Here is a 23551-nt window from a genome sequence, read left to right as displayed (position 1 = left end):
TGCTTCTGTGAATCTTGAGGTGCCAAGGATGTCAAACATAAACCTTCAGCTGTGAAAAGGCTTGACTTCAGTATAACTTCTTTGGTTTGTTCTGTAATTAGATCTTTAGTAATTGATGCTGTTAAGTGTGTCCTGCCATGGTGTGGTTGGTAACCTCTGCAATTCCCCACTGTTCAAACGAGCAGGTGCTTGAGGTGAAAAGCAAAACCAAAAGCTGAAAAAATACATGCGTAGCACAGTCCCACAAACGTCCAGTAGCTTTGATTTCTCCAGGTGATATTCACAGGCACTAAAGGGTTTTTCCCCCCTCTACATGGAAGAAAGATGAGCTCTGTAAAAGACAGTGCAGAAGCACAACTTGATTTAGTTTAATTTAGGAGCTGAATCACCTTTTAGAGGAACTAAATTTTGTCCACTGAAATGGAGATCAGGATTGGCTAGAATGACTAGAGCAAAGTCAGTCATTCTGAATGTTTTCTTCATTAATTCCCCAAGCCCAGGCATTCTATGGGGATATATTACATCACTGGGGATGTTAGTTTAGAAGTTGGGTGGGACTAGATGTACATAAGTTATATGGTATGGGTTAATGAGACAGCAGCCTGTGTAAAACTATGACTGCAAAAACTTTTTGATGTGCCTTCTCACTTTCAGAGCTATTATCTTCTTGGGAGGCAGTGGAAGGATGCCAAAAGATCTAAGGACAGGGAGAGAAGAACTTGCCAGTACTTGGTTTGTGAATGAAAGAGAAAGGATGTCTTAATAATAAGTGACATGTAAATGCTCTCTTCCAGTTTTCACCTGGCAGCCACAAAGGGGCATGCAGAGTGCCTCAGGATCATGGTGACACATGGTGCAGATGTGACAGCCCAAGATGGTGCAGGTATGCCTCTGTGAACCTATACATGTAGCATAATACACTCAATTTGGCTATATAGTTCTTGATGTGCAGGGTGCAACTACAGATTTGACAACACTGCTTTTCCCCACACACCATGTAGGAAAAGCAGTTGTTACACTTGCAGGTTTAGGCATACTTGCGTTTCTGCACACAGAATTCAGATTCTAAAGCCCTTAAAAACTTCTGCTGTAATATTGTAAATGTCAGCATTTATAGTAGACTCCATATGCAAAATAGTTGCTTGATTTTTATTTATTTTAATTGTTTTAAAATTAGAAAAAAGCAAACAACCCCAAACCAACGACCCTCCCCCAACTCTTTCTGTTAACTTCGTTTGAGGCTTTTTGTAGGCTAAATCAAGATCTTCGGTGTTGCTTTTATGTGTATCCAAGCTATTAATCCCATTAACTAGCTGTACAGGAGTTGCAGTGAGACATTTCTTCAGGATTATGACATAGTGAAAAGAGCTGATACAGGCCAAAGCAGAGCTGAGAGCTATTAAGTATGCTGTTTCAGTCCTCCAAAGTCCTATGCCTTAATTACTACTCGACTAGGAGAGTGATGGGAGCTGAATTTGAAACTGGCAAACTCTTCTTAATAGATTTCAGTTGACATATCTGTGGAATCTGTGCCCAGCATTTTCTCTGGCTAACCAAGTCACCTGAATGAAGCTGTCGACATTCTGTCTCTCCAGTGATGATCTGTAAACGTTGGGCTCATGGGTTCTGTTTTGGCCACTGATTGCAGCCTGAGGGAATTTCTGTCATATATGGAAATTATTTGCCTCTATAAGGAAGTGTCTATGATACTGGAAGAAGCATTCGGATTATACATAATGATAAGAGAATATATGTACCTGATACAGACTATTACTCAGAATTCGTACTTCATCTTGCCTCAGAATTTATTAGTTGTTTGGATAATAAGAGGTTGTCTGCTCTCACCTGAAAGTGTTGACCCAGTATTCATTAGGGAAAGCCTTGTCTGTAATAGTCACATTATTTACAGTGAGATTCTACTGTTACAAGTGGCTCTGTCTGTGTTGAGTACTAAATCTGGCTCCTTCTTTTCTTAGTTAATGGATAATTTATTCTTTTGCTGTTTTGGCCTCTTTAATTTTTCAGATGGTCTGTAAAATGCAACTAGAGGAGACACTGCAGTCTTTTATCATAAATCCATAGTCAGTAAATCACTGTACTGCATAGCTAAATACGATCTCACAGTTGCTAAAAGGGAATCTGTGACATGCAAACCAAAGTAGGCCTGTGTTCTGAGTCCTCTTCTATGTGCAGTCCATGGATCACACAAATTCATTGTAGTGGTAGCTGGTGAATTTGATCTTGGTGCAGGGTTCCTTTTTCATTGCCAAATGGAAGAAAACATGAAGATACTTGACAGACATCTTTCTGCAAGAGAGGCTGAGTAATACAGGAAAATTGTTTTTTAAGAAACAAAACATAACTGCACAATCTTAGACTTACTTCTGCCAAGGTATAGTCTGACACAATGTCTGTGTCATTCCTTTATATGAATCTAGACATTAAGATTATTCTGTTAACCTGCCTGAACAACAGTCTGTTGTAAATACATTCTGCTTGATGTAGGTTTTTGTTTTATTTTCTCTATCCTTACTTTTCATGTGTTGTGATAGGAAAAAGATGGTTTATTCAAAATTTTGCCTTTGTCATGCAAAAGTTTATTCTTGTGCTTTGGCACATTTTTAAATTAAGTATTCCTGTGAATGCTTAATTTGCTTTGCTTTTATTCATTTAGGGCACAGTGCTTTACATCTTGCAGCAAAGAACAGCCACCCTGATTGCATTAAGAGATTACTTCAGGTAAAGTAAAAATTAAATTAATTTTGATTTTTTAAATTTCCCTTTTGTTCCTATAGATTGGTTCTACTAGATATTGACACATTTTCTGCTAATAATTTGTGTCACACTCCTATACTGTTGTTCTGTCTCCTTGCAATCAGGAGAGGTGTTTGAGTTTAAAGACCTTTTAGGCACTGTGAATGGATGATAGAAAACAGTGCGATATCTTCACTCAATGGTCCACAAATACAGTTTTCCATGTGTAGCTGCTCTTACATAGCAAAGTTGGGTTTCAAGCAGATTGCAGCTTCTGTCTTAGCTTCCTGGCTTTTGTCTGTGTGGTTGAAGTAGATGGGTTAAGAGGTATAGGGAAAAAGGATTTTTCACTTCTGGGGGGATTTTGATATTGTTCCACTGGAATGCTTTCTGTCTGTTGTTGACCACAGAAATGTCTGTCAAGTTTAAAGTCAAAGGAAGAAGAAACCAAAGGAGTTTAGGTGCTAAATTATGGAAATACTCAAATCCTCAGTGAAATGAGGCACAGGACAGTGAGGGGTTAGAAAGACAGTAGAAAGAATGGGGAAAGAAAATGAGGAAAATAGTGAAGATGAAAAGAAGACTCTTGTGGTGTTGAGCCTGGAGATGTGCGTTAGTAAGCATGGAGAGACATTGTCCGTCTTGGCTCCAAAGCCAGCTGAGTTTTGTTGGAGGTGATCAGAGGAGTTTGGACTTCAGTACAACTGTGGCTCAGACTACAGATGAAATAATGAATAATAACCTCACTTGAGCACAGTGGTACAGAAAGAGAATTGATCTCGTATCCCAACCTCTAAATTGCTTTTCTGTGGTTACCTCAGGGCTCTCCAGTTGTCCTGTGACCCAATGTCTCTGACAATATTGGGTCCGATTTCACTGATTCCCACATCCATACTCGTTGCAACCTGACTCCCGTGTTTCTCCACACCTGGAAAGCATTATCATTAACCAGTGAGGCTCCCTTCTTCGGGATTTCTTTGCGAATATTTACTACTTCTAACACAAACTCATTTACAGCATAAACAGTGACATCAAGCTGTCACTGTTGGTATCGCATGCAGCAGCATGATCAACCTGGCAACTAGATATGTGTTTAATACCAAATATCTGCAGCCCATTCATTTACCAGCTACAACCAGAGAGTGCTTTTGTTGACACTTCACTAATTTTATTACAATATGCATATTGCTAAGGATGATCGTAAGTGCAAACCTATTGGTGATATTCTCCATTAACTCATGCTCTTTGGATTGCTTTCTTGCTTCTGTGGACCAGCTTGGTGACATAAACTGTGTATGTGAGCAATGTCTAATCTTGACATGCTGGAGTTGAATTAAAACAGGCTAAATAATTATTTTACACAGGCAGAATCTTGACATTTTTGTTACAGAATGTGGTAATCTATGTGTTTTCCTGGAAAATCATAGAAGTGTTGGAGGCAGTGTTACATTTGAAAGTCAAAAGCTCTAATGTTTGTTTTTTATAGAAGCCCATTATTTCAGGGTCATACCTTCTTGTGTCCGAAGAAGAGCAATGAAGCTGGTGAAGGGTTTAGAGCACAAGTCTTATGAGGAGCAGCTGAGGGAATTGGGGTTGTTTAGCCTGGAGAAAAGGAGGCTGAGGGGAGACCTTATCGCACTCTACAACTACCTGAAAGCAGGTTGTAGTGAGGTGGGTGCTGGTCTCTTCTCCCAAGTAGCAAGCTATAGGATGAGAGGAAATGGCCTCAAGTTGTGCTGGGGGAGGTTTAGGTTGGATATTAGGAAAAATTTCTTCACTGAAAGAGCCGTCAAGCATTGGACCAGGCTGCCCAGGGAAGTGGTGGAGTCGTCAGCCCTGGAGGTATTTAAAAGGTGTGTAGATGTAGCACTTGGGGACATGGTTTAGTAGTGAACTTGGCAGTGCTAGGTTTACGGTTGGACTTGATGATCTTGAAGGTGTTTTCCAACCTAAGTGATTCTGTGATTCTCTTTCTTTGCTGTAAACTAAACCTAAAATCTTCTGTCCCAAAACAAGTCTTCATAAGGATTTGAAATTTTAATTTTAAAAATAAATAAATAATTTATTAGTTTGAAGTCTAGATTGATCAGTAATAGCTAGTAGCTTATAATACCACAAAATATAACTAGATTGTTGATGCTTCAGTTTTTACAAATGCAAATGAAACCTTACTGCCTTTGGCAGAAATAATGCAAGACTAATTGCCTTAGTATATGGTTGCTTTAGCTCTTGCTGTAATGTAAAAAAAAATGAAGCTTTTCTGAGGCAAGAGAGAGAGTTTCTTTCCTTTATTTCCTGGTTTAAATTGTTCCAAAACTATAACACTTTTTAGGGGTATCTCTCTCACCATGAGTATTTCCTATGGCTTCAGTATAAGCTGGTACCAAGACTGGTAGAAAGAAAAGCTGTGCCTTTCTTCACTGTTCTTTTCAGGAGTAGCTCATAAAACTTTTCTCAGATATGTTCAACACTCTGTCCTTAGCATCTCACATACATTTTTATTTTCTTGGTGTTTCTCTTATTGCCTTTTTTTTTTCCTTCTCCTTGTTGAACTGTGCAGAGTAAATGTCCAGCAGACAGCACTGACAATTCTGGGAAAACAGCTTTACATTATGCAGGTAACTTCTTTGATGAAAGCTTCTACTCTCTATTTTGTAGTGTTTGATATTCCTAGATCTTCAGCCTGGTGGAGCTTTTTAGGTTCTAGTGACTCCGCTGATGGTTTACCAATTTCAGGTATTTTTTAAGATAAATACTATGAATACTGAATTTCAGTTAATTACAGTTAAAAAGCTTAATTTTCACACTTGCAAGTGCAGTGCCACTGGAATACTTAAGGTTAGGTTGATTTTGACTTCAGTCTTTAACGATTATATCATGCTAATTTGGATGATGACTATTGGCTGTATTTCTGTCTTTCACATTGCTGTTCATCCTTTTAGTCTTTCTCTCCTTAAAACAGAGAAATACAGTTTAATTTGTTTTTCTTGGACCCTACTGTAATGCTGCTGTATTGCAAGTGGAAGCACAGAACACAAATTTTGTAAATGGGGTTTAATGGCCTTTCATGCTTGTCTGTTCTTTCTTTTTTTTAGCTGCATGTGGTTGTCTTCAGGCAGTTCAACTTCTGTGTGAACACAAATGTCCAATTAACGTCAAAGATTTGGTATGTACCTCTTCCCATTGTGTACTACAAATACTTAAGAGTTTTTACCACCCTTCACTCCAGTCAATCTCAGGTGCAGCAGTTCAAAGCAATACCATGCTTATATTTCTTTTTGGATTTCTCTAGTGGACGAAGTCCCTTTTGCAGCTTGCCATAGCAGAGGTGGGAAATTACTTAAAATCTAATACAGTAGTGGCAGTGCTGCTCATTAAATTGAGGCATTGGTACAAGTAGCTAGAATCAATTCTGATATATTCAAAACATGATTAAAAGTCTTCCCATTGACTCCAGTATGGAAAAGGCCTGTTATCTGGCCAAGTGCTGTGAAATGCTCACAGAGCCCAACCAAAGTATGATAAGCCGAAGGGGAAAAAATATACTTGATGTAGTCTAAAGGCTCAGGGACACAACATTCATGATTGTGACACATCTACAACCAACCAGGTCTGGTTTTGGGAATGATGCAAATGACTGTTAGAAAACCCTCTGATGATCAAGAGAGGCAACCTGACAGAAATGAGGCACAAAAGGACAGGGTGGAGGGGGAAGCATAAAAAAACTTGCTTGTTTTTTACTTGGATCTATCTCCTTCTTATCTGGTCTTTCTAATAAAAAAGTCTGTCACAGAGGTTAGACCTAACATTTCAGCATATGCACTTTAAAGGCAGAAAAGGCTCGTTCAGTCTTAAGAAAAGGCTGTAGGAGGGAGTATCTTAAAAATGTCCTCAGCTACATCATGGTTGATCACAAGGAAGATGGAGCCAGACCAGCCTCAGAGGTGCATGACGAAACAATGACAAGCAATGGTCAGAATTTGGGCAGTGCATCTAGTTGGGAAATTCCAGTTAGATACTAGGAAAAAAATAATCTCACCATGAAAGTGGTCAAACACTGGAACTGGTATCCAGAGATGTTATGGTGTCTCTACCTTTGGAGATGCTTAAAACTTGACTGGACAAGTACATTTCTGAGCAATGTACTATAAGTTGGAAGTTTGCCTAGCTTTGGATTGAGAGCAAAGGTGGAGAAACCACAGATGACCTCTAAAGGTATCTTTCAACTAAGTTATTCTGTGGTTACATGAAATATGGTATTTTTGCCTTGCACTTTGTTAAAATTATTTTTGTAGCGGACCTACTTAAAGGTATTGTGTAATTCCAAAATCACTGTGTTATAGCATTAAGCAAGAAGCAAAGGGACTACAAACAGCAAAAAAGCATTCCTGCTCCCAATTCTTTGCATTCCCACTGGTCAAAAAAGGAATTAAAGTAAACCCAGCTACATTTGTGGTACACAAGAAAAATGTACTGATAGCGCCTCATTTGTGCTTATAGAAGTAAAGTTCGCAGCTGACCTTTAAATCTCAGAGCGATATGTGTAAGTGGATGTGTTATTGTTCATCATTTCTTTAAATGAATTCCTAGGATGGAAACATACCTCTGCTGCTTGCAATACAAAATGGTCATACAGAAGTCTGCAAATACCTTCTGGATCATGGAGCAGACATCAACACCAGGGATAAAAATGGAAGGTACAGCAGGTTAACATGTTAATTCTTGCCCAAGGCTGACTGACTGTCAAATGAAGTTTTCTTCTCAAATCCTTCCCAAAATAGTTCTTGTTGGGTGAAATAATGCCTTCAGTACAAGGCAGCGTATCCTGATTGTTGAGAAGGCTTACAGAATTCTGCCTAAAGGGAAAGGTGAAACAGAAACTATGCAACTATAAAACTAGATGTGCCTGTAAGATTTCCCTTGGTCTACCAGAGCAGTAAATACCATTTTTAAATAATTCCTGCAAGAATCTGATTGATAGCACTTACACACGCATCACTTTGTATGTGTCCCAGTTTTAAATGCTGCTCTCTTCTTGGCTTGAGTTAGTTTCTCCAATTTAAATCGTAAAGCTGTTACTTCGGAGTGACATCTGTGGAGGGTTCTTTTTTCTACCATAATGCAGCCATGGCAGCAAGAGAAAAATACAGTAGCCTATATAGTGGAGATGCTGACATCTTAGAATGTACTATTTAGAGATTTGTTGTATTAATAGATAGTGCATGTGTCAGAAAACTGTTCTTAAAAAGCAACATCCTTGTAGTGAAAAGTGCACTTGTTTTGATGATACTGATGATGATCAAGAGTCTGAAAATTACGGACTGTTTTATAAACAGTTGGTCAAACTGTGAACATGAAGCAGGATGCTGAGAAGACTTGGTACTTAGACCTGATAGCAATCTTGATTATTGTATGTGATACAATGCTTGTATTGTTCTTTGACAGCACCTGGGAGGGTAAGACTGGGCCCTAACTTGTTTTTTATCAGTCCAAAGTTTGTTAGCGCACCCTTTCTTTCAAGCTGTCTAAAGAAAACCCCTTTGTTGTCTTGGTTTATTTGAATGGTCTCATCGGTGCTTTGAACCTGAGGGGCTGTCCACTCTGGGACCTCTGCCTTCCCCTCACTCTGTTTATTCAACAGTGTTAAGTGTTCCTAGTTTAACTGGATGAAGGCGTTTCTGTCATAGACAGGACAGACTTGACTTTTTGTATTCTCTTTTTCAAGAAAGTACAGTGTGTAGAAGCAAGAAAATGGTATGACATGGAATATACCATTTTACTTCTTGCTTTTCTTCTGGTAGGGAGAGTGACTACTCTTGCATCTTGCGTTCACCAAAGTGGTTAAATTTTTACTGAAAAAAGAGAAGACTTATTGGGAGGGGAAGGGGATAACCTTTGAAAATGGCATCTCCAATTTCCTATCTTCTCCAGACTAAGTGAATTTTTTTGTTAATCTAAAACCATCCCTGTGACTCTGGAGGTGTTACCCAAGTTGCCACTCAGCACTATTTTTTAGCACAGCAGTGCAACAGCCATCACTTCTCCAGGGTTTACCCATTACAGGGAGTATGTTTAATTCATCAGTGAAATGATTGTCTTAATACCTAGCACATATCACTGTAGTAACTTTTCAGTTTCATAACTGCACTGAGGAATGTGTTTGCCAATGAACTTGGCCAACCTATTAGGTGTGTTTTAATGTTGAGAAGGCAGAATTATGCCCAAGCAGGAAAGCAATATCATGCTTGAAAGGTGGGGGTTTCTGTGTGTTTGTAATTCTTCTGTACATCTCTTATGACCCCTTCAAGTAACTGAGAAAAACAGATACAACCTGTTAGGAAAACACTCCCTCTGTATGCTACCCTTACTGTAGGATCTGACACTGTCTAGCTGCCCTGTGTTGAAGAGGCAACTGATTGTGCTCTAATCGACTTTTTCTTCTTTTTTTAAACTGAGATTAGGTCAGGATTTGAGGTCCAACCCATCCTCTCATTGAGGAGCTTTGAGATTTGTTTGGCTTTTTGGTTGAAATCTGTTTGTCTATTTTTGTCTTAAAAGCAACGTATAAAGGAGAGCAGCATTGAAATAAATGCTTTTATGTTATACCCCAACTTGTAGAGCTGTAATTGGAGTGTGGCAGTGAGATTTGATAGTCTGACTTTATCCTGCAGCCATTTCTACCTATGACTCTTCCTCTTAGCCTCAGGAACCCATTTTTTTAAGTGTTTGGAGATCTGTGCAAAGAAGGTCCAACTGGGGAGTATGGGGAAGAGGACGAGGGGCAGGCAGGTGTTTGTAAGAAGAAACAACAGTTACATGTATGTCAATACACATACTGGTAACATCTTGGACTTTATTGCACAATAACTGTCACACTTTTTTTTCCTGAAAAAATGAGCTGCTGCTTAAAGAGTACAGTCTTGACACTTACTCTGTGTATGTTTTGCTTGTTTTGTCCAGAACTGCTTTGATGATGGCTTGTGAAGCTGGTAGCCTTAACATCGTGGAAGCCTTCCTTCAGAAAGGTGCAGATGTCAGTTTAGTAGATGTCTTTGGACAGAATGCCCTGCATTACTCCAAGCTCTCTGAGAATACAGGGATCCAGAATCTCGTATCATCAAAGTTATCTCAGGATGTGGGTATGTAAGAGATGCAAATCTGCAGTTTGTCACTTCTTGAACTGGCTACATATATGTTTAGCAATGAACAAATTTACTTCATAAGGTAGCCTGAAAAGTTTCAAAAGCCATCTTCAGGATGGTCTGGCTGAGGCTTCCCAAAAGCAGGAAAATGTGGTCTTTGCCATAGATGGTAATATCTAGCATGGGATAAAGCACTGAACAGAGCAAAAAGGGGTGTTCTGGAGAAAGAAAAGGTAAGCTGATGTAGCAGCATCGTGAAGTCTTGCATACAATTTGGAATAGCTCCTTTTTTTATTATGTGAAAGAGTAAGTGGAAGATATAGCTCCTCAGTAGAGGGGTTGGAGAAGGAACTAATGTAGGCAGAGGGGTTTATGATCAAGCTAAGACAGATTTCTGAAGTAGGAGGCTAACATGCAAGAATGATGCAAGACTATAGTAGAATAAGAATTTTTACAATCCTTCAAATTTTATCTCAATATGAAACCCAAAAAGCAGCAGAGAAATTATACGGTTCAAATGGAATCTGGAAATTAAAGTATATTTCTCAGATTTCAAATAGAAATTCAAAAACCAAACAAATTATTTATGGTGTGGAAAGTAGAGTTGAGATATGGGCTAGGATAGGATAGCAAATAACTTTTTCTTTGATAGCTGTTCTTAATTCCACTTCTTTTCTGCTTCACAGATACAAAGTCACCAACAAAAGCAAAGCAGGTATTTGTCCTTTTGGCTTTAAAAATACTCGGGCTATACAGACTTGTAACTTAAGAAAAAAACAGTGATTGACATTACTAGAAGTGCTAGTAAGTGTCACTGTGAGATGTGTTGCCATTGACTGTAATGTGGAAGGGTTTTGTTGCTTATTTAAGAAATGTGTTTCAGGAACATTGCTTTTTAGACTTAGCTTCTTTCTGCAACAGCTGCCAGCACTCTCAATGAGAAAAGGAGGAGAGCGTGTGTGTGTAATGTGCACATGTGTGCCAGGAAGATACGTTACTTTTCTCATGTGTAATGCTGGAGCTTGGCTTTTGGACTCCCTATCTCTTTAAACTGTAGAGGTGATGTTCTAGAAAAGTTCCCTGTTTCCAAAACATATAATTGAAGGTTATCCCTGTTTACATCTTACTGGAGATGCCCACCTGTGAGAATCCCAGCAGATTTAGGCAAATGAATTAGTTTCTTACATGTTCTATTTGGTATCATATCTTGGAGCGCGAGTAGACCTTGTAGACCTGCTGGTGGCTGGAAAGTGGACAAAAGTGCAATGAATTGGTTCATTCTTTCTCTGAGTAGAGAGGTGGGTTTTTCAGGGAGCTCAGGCAGAAGTTGGTGGAGAGGAAAGATGGTAGCCATTAAGAATGGCATGACTGGCCTATGTATGAATGGAAGTACTTAAGATCACTAGTGCTAAACCTATTGTCAGCTTCTGCTTTTTCACTAAATCTTGTTTGTTTTCACTGAAGCATGGATTACAAGGGGGCAGATTCTTATTTTCAGGCATGTTTAATATCTTTATGTTAGTAGAGATGTAGTCTTTACATAGAAAAAAAATAAGGCACTGCATGAGCTGCTAAAGTTGATATTAATGTGGGATTTTTTTGTTTGTTTGTTTTGTTTTGTTTTTGTTAACAAATCAACTTGCTCGGACTTTACTAACCAAACTAACAAACCTGCCTTTTCTGGCTGGTGAAACTTTCAGCATGATCAAGGCTCTAAATTAAGTTCAGAAAGAAGTGGAACTCCAAAAAAACGCAAAGCCCCACCTCCTCCTATCAGTCCTATTCAGGTAAAGAAAAGACCAATTTTGAGATGCTTTTAGGGGGTGAAAAGTGTTTCAAACATTGTGTGAAAGATGTGGGCTGGAGTTGCTCTGTCACTGTTGGGTTTTGTGCCTGTCTCACCATGAGTGCTTTTCCTGATATTAAGATGACACCGTGAAAGCATATGTTGGCTAGGTTAACTAAGCAAAATTGCTTGAAATACACCATGATCTGAGATAAAACTGTACAAATTTTACTGTGCAATTGCTTCTTCCATCTAAAGTTGACCGTCTCCTGGTTTTGCCTACTTCCATAAGGAAACAATTATGTATATTTTAATTATACATCTATTTGTAGACATTATTATATGCATATGTACATAAGAAAGTAAAATACTTAAACAGATATATATAATAATAAAATGCAGTTTAACAGTTAGGTTTACTGTTATACTGGAATGTTACCTGTATAACAGCTACACTGCATATGTAATACTGACTGAGAAGAACACTGAATTAGATCTTCTCTTTGAAACTAACCTGGAGTTGTGAGTTACGTTAATGCAGTGAAAAGTACTCTTTAATGTGTGTGTATACACATATATATGGGCATGTGTTAGAGAGGTAGTTATATAGGTACATATATGTATACATACCTATTTATATAAAATCTTTTACAGCTTAGTGATTTGTCCTCTCCACACTCATCAACTTCAGCTCCCATGACTGGAAAAGGGCAGGCTTTCTTTGCTGATCAAGTATGCAAGGTATCAGTTTTCTGTTCTTGTGAAACTTAGAGAAGGAAAGTATAGTATCTTAATAATCTATTTTGCTTAATTATCTATTTTGCTGACTGCAGTCTCCTGTGAATTAATTAGCTGAGTTTTAGGAACAAAAAGGAATCCAAATCTATTTCAACGTAATTTATAAAGCAAGTGTGGATTACTTTAATGTTTACTGAATATGTAAATAAAATTAGTCATAAATTAGTTAGTATTTAGGAGTATGGTTATGAAAGTAAGTTATTAATGCTGTGAGAGCTCATTACCTAATACCAGCAAGGTACATGGCATTGTGCAGTGCAACTAAAGACCCTTTCACCAAAAGACATCAGGGAAATGGTTGAGTGTGTTCTGTCTGATCTTTGCCTCATGGTATTGAGGATATTATTTTTTTTTAATACTTGACAATATATTGCTATTATTTATCACAGGAGCTGCAGCTTTCCAAACTACCTGTGAGATAGTTGGCCACATTTCATTAATATTTAGTGAGAAATGAGTGATGGAACTTGGATGGGTTTAGCAGATTTTGAAATACTGGCCACATGCTACAATTAAACAAGACCCCAGAAATAAAAGAAACCCACTTTGTAAGGCTTTATCCAGCAAGATCTATACTGTCTGTACTTCTTTGTGGTGAACTGTCCAATTTCACATCTGCTTTCTGTGAAAGCGTTTTCTTTTGGTGTCTCAGCAGGAAGAATTCAGCTCCTTGCATCGAGATAATAAAGACAGACTGAGTGACAGCACAACAGGTATACAATAACACTTAATTCTTATTTTCATATTTGGTTAAGTGTTTTAGGTAGTAAATGTTGAAATCTGGTCAGAAATCCTCTATGTCTTTCCGCGTAGAATGTGAAACATGGGAAGTATTGGGAGTAATGTTTTGTAATTTCACTAGCAGGTCCCCACCAAAACCTCCTGCTTCTGTTGGGTGATCTGACACGTTTTTGGGGAAAGGGTTTCTAGGAACAGCTTGCTTGCTCACTACGCTTAGTGGTAATGGGAACAAACTGATTTGAAAGGTTAGAATAACTAACGAGCTAGCATTTCAACTTTGTTGAAATTTTTGAATGTTTTTTTTTTCTCCAAAGGTGCTGAGAGTTTATTGGATGTGAGTTCTGAAGCTGACCAGCAAGATCTACTTCTGTTGATGCAAGCAAAAATTGCTTCTTTGACATTGCACAATAAGGAGCTGCAGGACAAATTACAGGTGGCATATTTTTGTGCTGTTCTAGGGCTGTCTTAATCTGCTAGCAGAATGAAGAGATGCTTACCGTTTTAAAGAAATGTACTGTGAAGATAATTTAATGAGCTTGTTGGTGGTAAGATCATGGAAACACTCTTCCCCAAAGGATTAAATCAGTATTTTGATCTTCTCACTTTCCCATAAATTACTGAATAACTTTGTTTATTATGATAACCACATTCTAAAAGATGTTGTTAACAGTTGTGTTAGCAGAATTGTAATTTGCATAGCTTTGATTATTAGCTTATGGAGATCAGCCCAGACTTTCAGAGGAGTTTGGCACCTACTGCCTTCTCTCACTGTAGATGACTAAATGGGAGCAGCTGGGTTTTGAATTTTTCTAAAACTTCCTTCCATGGTGCTTTAATTATCTGTGTCTGTAGGATGTGGCAAGATTTCCTTGCTTACTCTATTCTAAAAAATATTATCATATAGTTGTTTTTATTGTGCAATTCTTTGCATTTCTTTTTGCACAGGAAAGAACACCTAAAGAAGTGGATTCAACTGTAGAATCTTATCATTCAACCCAAACAGAGTTTGAGCAAACAGCAGATAGACAAAATGAGTTCTCGGCTCAGGAGCTGAAGTCTACATTAAATGCCACCCAAATCCAAGAAAAGTTGACAAGCCTCAGTGAGGTAAAAATGAAGTACCTCCAGGAAGATTTAAAGGATGTGCAGAGGAAATTAGAGAATTCTGAAGCCAAAAGAAAGCACACAGAAGCTCAGGTCCAGTCTAGAGTCCCAGAAACAGATCATTTAAACAGCACAGACATTTCAGAAAATGGTTCTGATCTTAACCTGAAGTTCCAAGAACCTCAAAACAGGTATAAGGAAGCTGTGAAAGACGTTTTGAATGTACAAACGCAAATGAAGCTGGGTCTTGTTTCCTCTGAAAGTGAAGAAACCAGTTCTGAGCTGAGTAGGTTGAAGGTTACATGTGGAGAAGTTGAAATGCTTAAGCACGAATTGAAGAGAGCGTTAGAGGAAAGTGAAAGACAAAAAGAGAAAGTAAGAGAGCTACAGAAAAAGTTTGAAGAAAGCGAGCAGAATGTGGCAAGCAAATTGTCTGTGGAAGAGTGTGAGGAAATTAAGAATTCGTACTGTTCAGTTATTGATAACATTAATCAAGAGAAAGCATTGTTGATCGAGAGGTACAAAGAAGGCCAAGAGGAAATTAAAAGGCTACAGGACAAGCTGACAAGTCAGACACACTTGGAATCCAGTGCTGAAGCTGGAGAAGTGAAAGATGCAATGCACAAAATGATAGATGAGCTCAACAGACAACTTAGTGAATTGTCTCAATCGTACAAAGAAGCACAAACAGAGCTTGAAGACTATAGGAAGAGAAAAACTCTAGATGATATAACTTTGGACTACATTCCTAGAGATGAACATGAGAAACTGATGCAGGTAACAAATTCTTTGAAATACAAAGCAGAAAATGAGTTATCAGAAATGAAATCCCAGTACACAAAAGTATTAGATGAAGCAGAAGAACTAAAGCAACTGTTAGACGCTCAGAAACAAAACTCTTTGCCAATTACTGAACATCATCAGGTGATGAATGCACTCAGAAATACTGTAAAGGAAATGGAGGAAGAAATAAAGGAACTCAAAGGACTGCTTACCAACAAGGAAAGTGAAGTAAGAAACTTACAGAAGGAGTTACTGGAAGAAAAAGCTGCAATTAATGAAGCAATGGTACCCAAGGCTACATATGAAAAGCTCCAGTCATCGCTAGAGGGTGAAGTTAGTGTTTTGTCATCCAAACTGAAGGATGTAATCCAAGAGAAGGAAAATGTGTCCTTAGATGCTATGCAACTGAGAAATGAAGTTTTGCACTTGAAAGAAGAGAAGGAAGGTATGCATACTCTGCTTGAAGCAAAGGAACGGGAGGTGACTGGTCTTCAGCAAAAGTACCATCAAGCTCAAGAAGATCTTCTTGAAATGAAAAGATATTCTGAAAGCTCATCAAAACTGGAAGAGGATAAAGATAAAAAGGTTAGTGATTTACTACAGTGGAAGGGTAGTACATGATTTCAGATTGCAAAGCACGTTGGATGGTGCATGGGTGTTCTAACAGATGATGTTGTATCAAGTATCACAGAGTGGAGTGCATTTGTCCATCTTAAAATTCAGATACCAAAGTCAAAGAAGTTTTCAGTATGTTTAACTTTACAGTTGGTTTCCCTCCCATGTGGGGATATGCATGGTCTTGCAATTTACCTCTTAAGTTCTGCTTAGACTGGGTTCACACTATTCAGACAACCGAAGTCAAAGAAGTGGGGTTTACAGCAGGAAGAAATTCCAGAAGAGACAAGAAAACAAAAGATCAGAAAGGAGAAAAAATTCACTATTCTGATTTTTCTGTATCATCTCAACCTTAGCATGATTTGACTATTTTGCCTCTGCAGCTACCGTATCTGTCATTACAAATTTCTTTATAAAAAGCTATGTGTTTTGCTAGCTGTGAATAGCTGGCCTATGTTTGGTATGTTTCTGTCTTGTGTTCAGCAGCAGCATTTGTACAGGTGGTAAATGCAATCCTTGTTTGTAAATATTGCTGGCTTTCAGAACAAGGAATGCATTTAGAATTGACTGGGCTAAGAGTGGGGATAGAGAAGCATTGCAACTCTTTGTTTACATGATGTCTCTCTTTGTCTGTTGAGTTTATTTACATCTTGTTTAAGTCACAAATAACCCCAAGATGAGACACATAAGAATAGTGTGCCTTGCAGGTTTTCATGAAATCTATTTTTTGCCTCCCTAGATCAATGAAATGTCCAAGGAAGTCAGCAAATTAAAAGAAGCATTGAACAGCCTTTCTCAGCTTTCATACTCCACCAGTGCCCCCAAAAGACAAAGCCAGCAGCTGGAGGCGTTACAACAACAAGTGAAGCAGTTGCAAAACCAACTGACTGTAAGTGTGATAATTTATAAACCCACCATTATTCCCAGTTCTCCAAAGATATATGTGCCATTCTTCACTCTGCCTTATTTAAAATGGAGCAGCCAGTGTACAAGGAAAGGAATTTTCATCCAGAAATTCTCTAATTTCTCTGTTTCTCTGAAACATTTAGGAATCTGCACGTCATGAAGTTCTTTAGAAGCAGTCTAACTAAAGAAAGCTGTTTTCCCCAGTATATTTTCTTATCAGTAGTGGAGCAAAGTTCCTGTAGTTGTAGTGGAATGTAGTGACCAGACTTGCTGCTGAGACCTTGATTTATGAAAAATATGGCCAGTGTCCAGTGGATTTGTGTGTTTTTGCAAGAACATTCATCAGCTGGAGTCTTTTTCATTTTGTTTTGTTTTTTTTTAAAACTAAAATAATTTTGACTTTCTGGAAGAAAGTAGTCACTGAAGGCATGAAGTTTCAAATTAAGCAAATCCATCTGTGTATAGGGAGCACAGTTTATTCTCTGAAATTCTGAACTGCTTAAAGATTTGTTGTTGTTGTATTTTTTTGTGCATGAGATGTCCTGTCTTCTAAGCTGGGTTGAGTCATAATTGTTATTTCCAAGAGCTTGCCTGTCCAAAGGAGCACTTTAATTCACTGCTGGGGGTGAAAAGACGGTACTGCCTGCTAGAGGACTTTTTTGAGAGCTCTGGAGTAAACATGAAAGCAGAATTTCCAGCCTGACACGCTAAATGGCTTACCCGGTATCTGCTTTCCTACCTTCTGCAGCAGGCAGAAAGAAGAGGCAATATGCATATCGGCCAGAAAAATTCCCTTGCAGTGAGGAGAAATAAGTAGGCAGACAGGTAAACCCTGCATCCTGTCAGTGTAAAGACTCAGGCTGTTTCTTATACCAGTCCACCATGTTTGAAAGGACCCTTCATCTCCCACTGCTTAAGGACAAGCAAAGTAGTGTAGGGTGCAAAGATATGCAACATGTTAGGAAAGTGGGTAGGATTTAAAACAGGACAGAAGCATTCTTTCCTTCTTGTAGGCTCGCTTTCCTAACAGCTTCAACTTTATTTGGAAAGATGGCTTCTGGGATGTGGCAGTCTGTGATTGTGAAACAGGAGATTGGCTTTCCTTGTTTGAATGTATAGTGACTAACTGAGGATTTCATGGGTTAAGAACTTTGTAAACACCTCCTCTTCCCTGGGAAGTCATTAGCTGACAGATGGGTTACTAACTTCAGGGAAGAGCTCAGCTGCAGTTGAGGGTTGATTTGTCAGAATACTGTTGGCTTTCCTCAATTCTGGTTGCTGATAAGCTCAGAGGTAGAGTATGTGCTCATTCCACGTCTTTGCAGCTCAGGGCTTCTTAAAACTGATGTCATCTCACCAGCTTTTTTACTGGGATGGGTAGAATTACAGTGTTTCTGTGGACCATACTTCCAAGCAAATTATGTTTTGGATGGCTGGTGGCTCAGTACTGTCTGAGCTGGTTTTCCATGCATGCATAAGACTATGGTTTATAATTCCCCAGAGCTCTCTAAATCTAGTTGGGGAGTTCTGAATTCAGCAGTTCTGAATGCTCTGTGACTTTCTGCTTAACTGTTTTCTAGGAAACAAAGAAACAACATCAGGAAATTGTCTCAGTTTACAGGATGCATCTTCTCTATGCTGTGCAGGTATGGTCGCATATTGTCAGTTACACAGTTTTGTTATTTTAATGAAAGGTGTTTCTTCTGCAGATCTAGTAAGAACTTCGCATGTTTTATCTAAGACATCCTACCCAAAAGCTATGACTGTTGAAGCACTAATTTAGCACTGCTTCCTTTTGGGAAATTGATCTAATTACTATACCTCAAAACTAGTTTGTAAATCTTCTTAAAGTGTAGAGAGATGCTTGAATTCAATAATGTTTTCTTCTTTCTCCCATTGTCTAGGGTCAAATGGATGAAGATGTCCAGAAAGTGCTTAAACAAATTTTATCAATGTGTAAAAGCCAATCACAGAAAAAGTAAACAAAAACGCCAAAACTCCCCATTTTTATTAATCCTGTTATGGGTGTTTATCTAGATTTGCCTTAACATAAGATTTAAAACTGGGAATTTGCTGCTTTTTTGTTATCGTGCTGTTTGTGAGGTGGATTTGTCTGTCTCTACCACTTCCCATGTGCATTTGTGCGTGCAGTAACTAAACACATGCCTGCTTTTCCTATCCAAAATGCAAGTATGTTCTTCAGACTTTTTACTTAGGCCACCCCATGTCATGTTTACCCTGAAAGTACTTTCTAGCTTCCTCCAACAGAGGGAGGTTAATCTAGAGGAAAGCACTCATGTTGCCTGGGTAAAGGTGAAATTCTCCATAAGGTCTTCTGTACTGTTTATAAGCTGCATCTTGTTACTGGGGATTAATTTAGTTGCTTGACGTTGTCACACTCAAATACCTGACATTTTGCCATATGCAGTCTTTGGCAGAGCAGAAATGAGCCTTGCAGCAGTGAGCAGAAGTAGGTATTTATGCTAAGCTGGAATATCAAACAGCTACACTTCTTAGTGTAATATTATTTAACACACCATAAGGTAGCTGTCCCAACCCATCCAGTGCACTGAGTACACAAAAATCATACCATGCTTCATAGTTTCCTTGAACTGCCAGGTAGTGGAATGAAACTATTTCAAAAGATAAAATCATTAGTTTACTGAAGTTCTGTACAAATAGTACAGAAACGTCTGTATAAACAACCCCTTATGATAGGTTTAGCTATCTATGCAAGTGTTGGCCATGAAGCTCAGGAACCAAACCAGAACATATACTTTAGACAAGGGATTCTAGTGAACACAGGATGTTTACAGTGAATGTCAATGCCTCATATTTCCTAACCTCACTTTTGTAAAGATCTTCTCTTCACTATATTTTTATTGGCCCTCTAATGAAATTTTTTGTAACTAAACCATTTTTCTACATAATGTTTGCATTAAGCTTATTAACAAATATTTTTAGGTAATCATGTTTTAGAGAGTTTGGTTTTATACCCCCAAGTATTCAGTAATAGTGAAGCATAGTTTTCAGTTTGTAAAAGATCTGCATGGAATATTAGACCTGTCTGTCCATGTAGTCCAGAGCAGTGAAGTGTAAAGTGCAATTCAGCCTGCTGTTTCAAAAAATGTAGAAATGATGGGTAGAGAACAGCAAAAGGTGTCAAAAATTTCTATATGTTGTTTCTCGAGGCTAAGTGCATCAGTAAAGCCTTTATCAGCACTTTTTTTAAAAAAGTCAAATAAAAATGCCAGATGTGGTATAGTATGAAACTATGGAAAAATGTTTCTAAGCACGCACTGCATTTGAGGGTACAACCATTCTAACTAGCTTGCAGCTTCACTATGGTATTTTTGTTATTCCTGTTAGTGGATATGTCTCTAATAGAGAAATCTTCCAAAGCTATATAATCTATGAAGTTTATGTAGAGTCATAATATGACAAGAGTCAGCAGTGCCTCAGACTGACTGGACTCATAGTGCACTTATATCAGACAATTCCTAACCCTGGCAAAACTAAAATGGATTTTAAAGGCGAAAAGACAAATCACACCTTTGCATCAGTTAGACCTTGGTGTTACTTTTCTTGGGTGATTTAACTAATGCCTGCTAATTTTGAACAGTATTTTATAGTTAGATGGTTTTGAAAATGCTCCAAAGAAATGTGAAAAGAATTTTGCTGCAGCACTTCAAAATGAACAACAAGATTTTAAGCATGCTGGTGCTGCAAAGTATAAAACTTGATGAACCATTTTGTAGGTTGCCTGATGGATTTAGTCTTCTACTTTGTTTTGGTTTGTATATTTATTACAATTATCTTTGTGGAATATTGAAAATTATATACTACAGCATAGTAAGTTTCTTTATATGTAATTTACAAGAAGTTTCCTTATGCAGCAAATAAACTATTTCCAATTTTTTCATCTTTGTTCTTCTTGTGCCTTCATTTACTTTTTGTATTGAGGGAAATCTCACTACACCATTCTAATGTAGTGCAAATATGTTCTATATCTCATGTTTAGATAGCTGTCAGATGTACCGGGTTTTCATCCCTGAAATTGCTACTTGATTAATAACTTCCTTGATCTGTCAGGTAGAATAGAATACACTCAAAACCCTGTGCAACCAGTTTTGCAATTATGCCTTCTATCTGATTGATAAATTCAGAGCCATTTCTCATGTAGACATCCTGCTAGAGGTAATACAGGTTTCCCATTCGCCACTGGGTGCATTCCAACTAAGTTTAAAACTGTCTTAGGGCAGTGGCACAGATTGGTGAGGTCCCACGGTTTATCAAAACTGTGGTTCTCTATCACTTAGCACTTGACTCCACACACAGAACGACAGTGAAAGTATATATATGCGTATATGCATATGGATATATGGATATGTATACTTCTCTTTAAACTTAGCAATAGTTACACAGTCAGCCCTGTTGCCTTTTATCATCTCTCCTGAGTTTATTTGAGAAACTAGTTTTTCAGTAACTTACTTGCTAATAATATCTTCCTGTCTGAGGGTGGAACACACAAATGGCAGGAACTGCATCTCTTTTGGTTACATCCTGGGGGTCAAGTAGCTCTTCAGCCTCCTGCAGAAAATTGCTGTAAGCTACTCAGTACTGGGCTTCCTTTGAAGAAGGCTGCTGACAAACTGGTGTGCAGAATCTGTTCATGGTAAGATCACCTGGTAGGGAAGATTACATCTGCTTTGATGGCTTCTGTGCCACAAGCAACGGGCCTGCTGCCTAGTATTTCCAATTTGAATTGCCATTTGTTTTTGTTGCCAATGGCTGGATGCCAGTTCTGTTGCATAGCATTTATTTTTAGGGGCAGACCTGTGTCAGTCCTGCATTTTGGCTTCAAAGTTGGTTGTTGCCACATTAGAGCAGAAGTGCTTCCCGAGCATCACTGGTCTGGTGGTTATTTATTTCTGGCCTCCTGCATGGGCAGTCATGACAGCATGGGTCTTTTCCTGGGCAACATTTTTATAGCTGATTTCTCCCCTGCTCCCCGCTAAGTGTATGAGTACTGGGGATGAACAGCCCTCTTGCCAAACTCAGAGACTGCAGTTCTCACACAACAGAGACCATTTGGTCAGGCTGCTCAGCTTGAGCATACTGGCTCTTGTCACCCATCCCATGCTCTGTCACAGTAGAGAATAGTGACAAATGGTGGTAGCAGACTTCAGAGGACTGCTAGTGGGTTGAAATTTTGGAGGACATGTCTGTTTAGATCTGCATTAAGATCGCTCCCCCCCCCCCCCCCCCCCCCCTCGCTGGAGAAAGGAAGTGCAAGTCCCTGTAATCAGGTTTTGCCCTCATTATTTGGCATCTGGCTGTCACAGGCTCCCTCTTTTGCCAACTCAGGTGGGCATGAGAAGATAATGGAGAGTGAAGTGATTCAGGAGGTTTCAGAAGCAATCAGACAAGAACTTCCTAGAGCGTGCCATGTCTCCTTGAGGGACAGATCTTTTGGCTCCAGCAACATGCAGTGGCACATAGCCAGTACTTGAGCTCAAGGGCGATTGACCCTCTTGGATGAGTCTGGCTACCTGGGCGTGCTCCACACCAGCAGGACAGCAGCATCCTCTTGTTCCTTTCCTTACCAAAGTGTGTGCAAGCTCCCACTGTGACATATGGCTATTTTCCTGCTTGCAGGTCCCTTATGCAGAAAAAGGAAACAGGTCATTGGTCCCCCTGTACCTTGTTTTGGTTCATTTGGGTTTTTTTCTGCACAGTCCTACTTCTGGAGAACTGAGAGCATCATGAAGTGTCATTCCCCTAAGGCTGGCTTTTCAGAGAAACAGGAGATTGAGTAAGGGTACCTCATGGATGGAGGTACAAGGTGAGAAGCTAGTATCTCCCCATGCTGGTTGAGCAGGGGGCTCAGTGATGGCGGGAAGGCAGGCTAGTTTCCCTTCCACCACTCCTTAGGTCAACTAAATGATGTGCTACGTGTCAGCATGAGACGACAAAAGCCAAGGGGAGGCCACGCTGCTGTGTGGTGCAGTAAACCACAGCACAGTGCCCTAGGAGAAGCAACTGAGGTGGGTTGACCCTGGCTGGACACCAGGTGCCCACCAAAGCCTCTCTATCACTCCCCCCTTCTCAGCTGTGCTCCTCACGGCAGTGGAGCAGGGGTGTCTATGTGAGCCTTTGCCCATCTGATGTGCCCCCAGGGAGGCTCTGGCTTGGGTTGGGCCAACCAAAGCGTCCTGCAGCTTTCTTCACACCGATGCCAGCCTTCATCTGAGCAAAAGGCTGAAGCAGTCTGCCCTTAAACATGGCAGAGACCCATGTGCTGCAGGGAGGAATTGCTGGCTCAAGCAGTGTGGTCAGGCCTCCCAGTACAGGATAGGTCCCGGAGCGGAGGCAGCGTCTTGTGGTTTCAGTAGCCTGTGGGGCCAGGACCCCAGCCGGCTGCTGCGGGAGGTCTTGGGATCCAGCCTGCAAAGCAGCTGAGTGGTGGGTCATGGTGCTGCATGTTGAATAAACTCATGGAAAAGCTCCTGGAGGAGTTAGGTGTTGAGTTTTCAGAGTAGCACGTATTCTGCAGGCACAAGCATAACCCAGCAATTTTTTTTCAAACAAATAGGAACAGGTGCAAGGATTTTAGGACTGATCAGTGATTTAAATCCTCTATTCACTGTGGTTTTGGGTCTGCCACAGGGAGCACTAAAAGTGCTCTGAATTTCATGTCCAGCCACAGTGCAAGAGTTTGTCTGAGTACCTTGAAAACTTCACCTGCAGCAACACTATCTGGTTTTGCAAACACAGGTCACTGGGGGTGCTTGTGGGTGGAAGCCAGCTCTCAGGAAAATGTTTCATAGAAATGAAGTTTCCAAATGGTTTTCTTCATCCCTGCCTCCTCGTCCTCCTCCTCTATTTGGATCCTTCACTGATCCTTTTGAAAATAAGTAAT

At 39.4% G+C, this 23551-nt stretch overlaps 1 protein-coding gene across 6 annotated transcripts in view; it reads left to right on the top strand.

The window, feature by feature from the left end:
- The window catches only part of RAI14 (retinoic acid induced 14), an 89553-nt gene extending 69032 nt beyond the window's left edge, over positions 1-20521 (top strand). The window contains exons 4-18 of one of the 6 annotated variants that reach the window (XM_049796438.1): positions 795-883; positions 2675-2739; positions 5315-5372; positions 5850-5920; positions 7345-7451; positions 9715-9893; positions 10583-10611; positions 11597-11683; positions 12337-12423; positions 13136-13193; positions 13536-13654; positions 14167-15693; positions 16463-16612; positions 18210-18275; positions 18534-20521. In XM_049796438.1, the coding sequence (XP_049652395.1) occupies positions 795-883; positions 2675-2739; positions 5315-5372; positions 5850-5920; positions 7345-7451; positions 9715-9893; positions 10583-10611; positions 11597-11683; positions 12337-12423; positions 13136-13193; positions 13536-13654; positions 14167-15693; positions 16463-16612; positions 18210-18275; positions 18534-18611 (2770 nt within the window). In that variant the 3' untranslated portion in view covers positions 18612-20521. Of the gene's footprint in view, positions 1-794; positions 884-2674; positions 2740-5314; positions 5373-5849; positions 5921-7344; positions 7452-9714; positions 9894-10582; positions 10612-11596; positions 11684-12336; positions 12424-13111; positions 13194-13535; positions 13655-14166; positions 15694-16462; positions 16613-18209; positions 18276-18533 lie in introns of all 6 variants that reach the window. The other 5 variants (XM_049796437.1, XM_049796436.1, XM_049796441.1 and 2 more) reach the window with 5 other exon arrangements.
- The last annotated feature ends 3030 nt before the right edge of the window (positions 20522-23551 follow it).

This window comes from Accipiter gentilis, chromosome Z, assembly GCF_929443795.1.
Source record: "Accipiter gentilis chromosome Z, bAccGen1.1, whole genome shotgun sequence".
Lineage (NCBI taxonomy): Eukaryota > Metazoa > Chordata > Aves > Accipitriformes > Accipitridae > Astur > Astur gentilis.
This window is presented reverse-complemented; position numbering and strand designations above follow the sequence as displayed.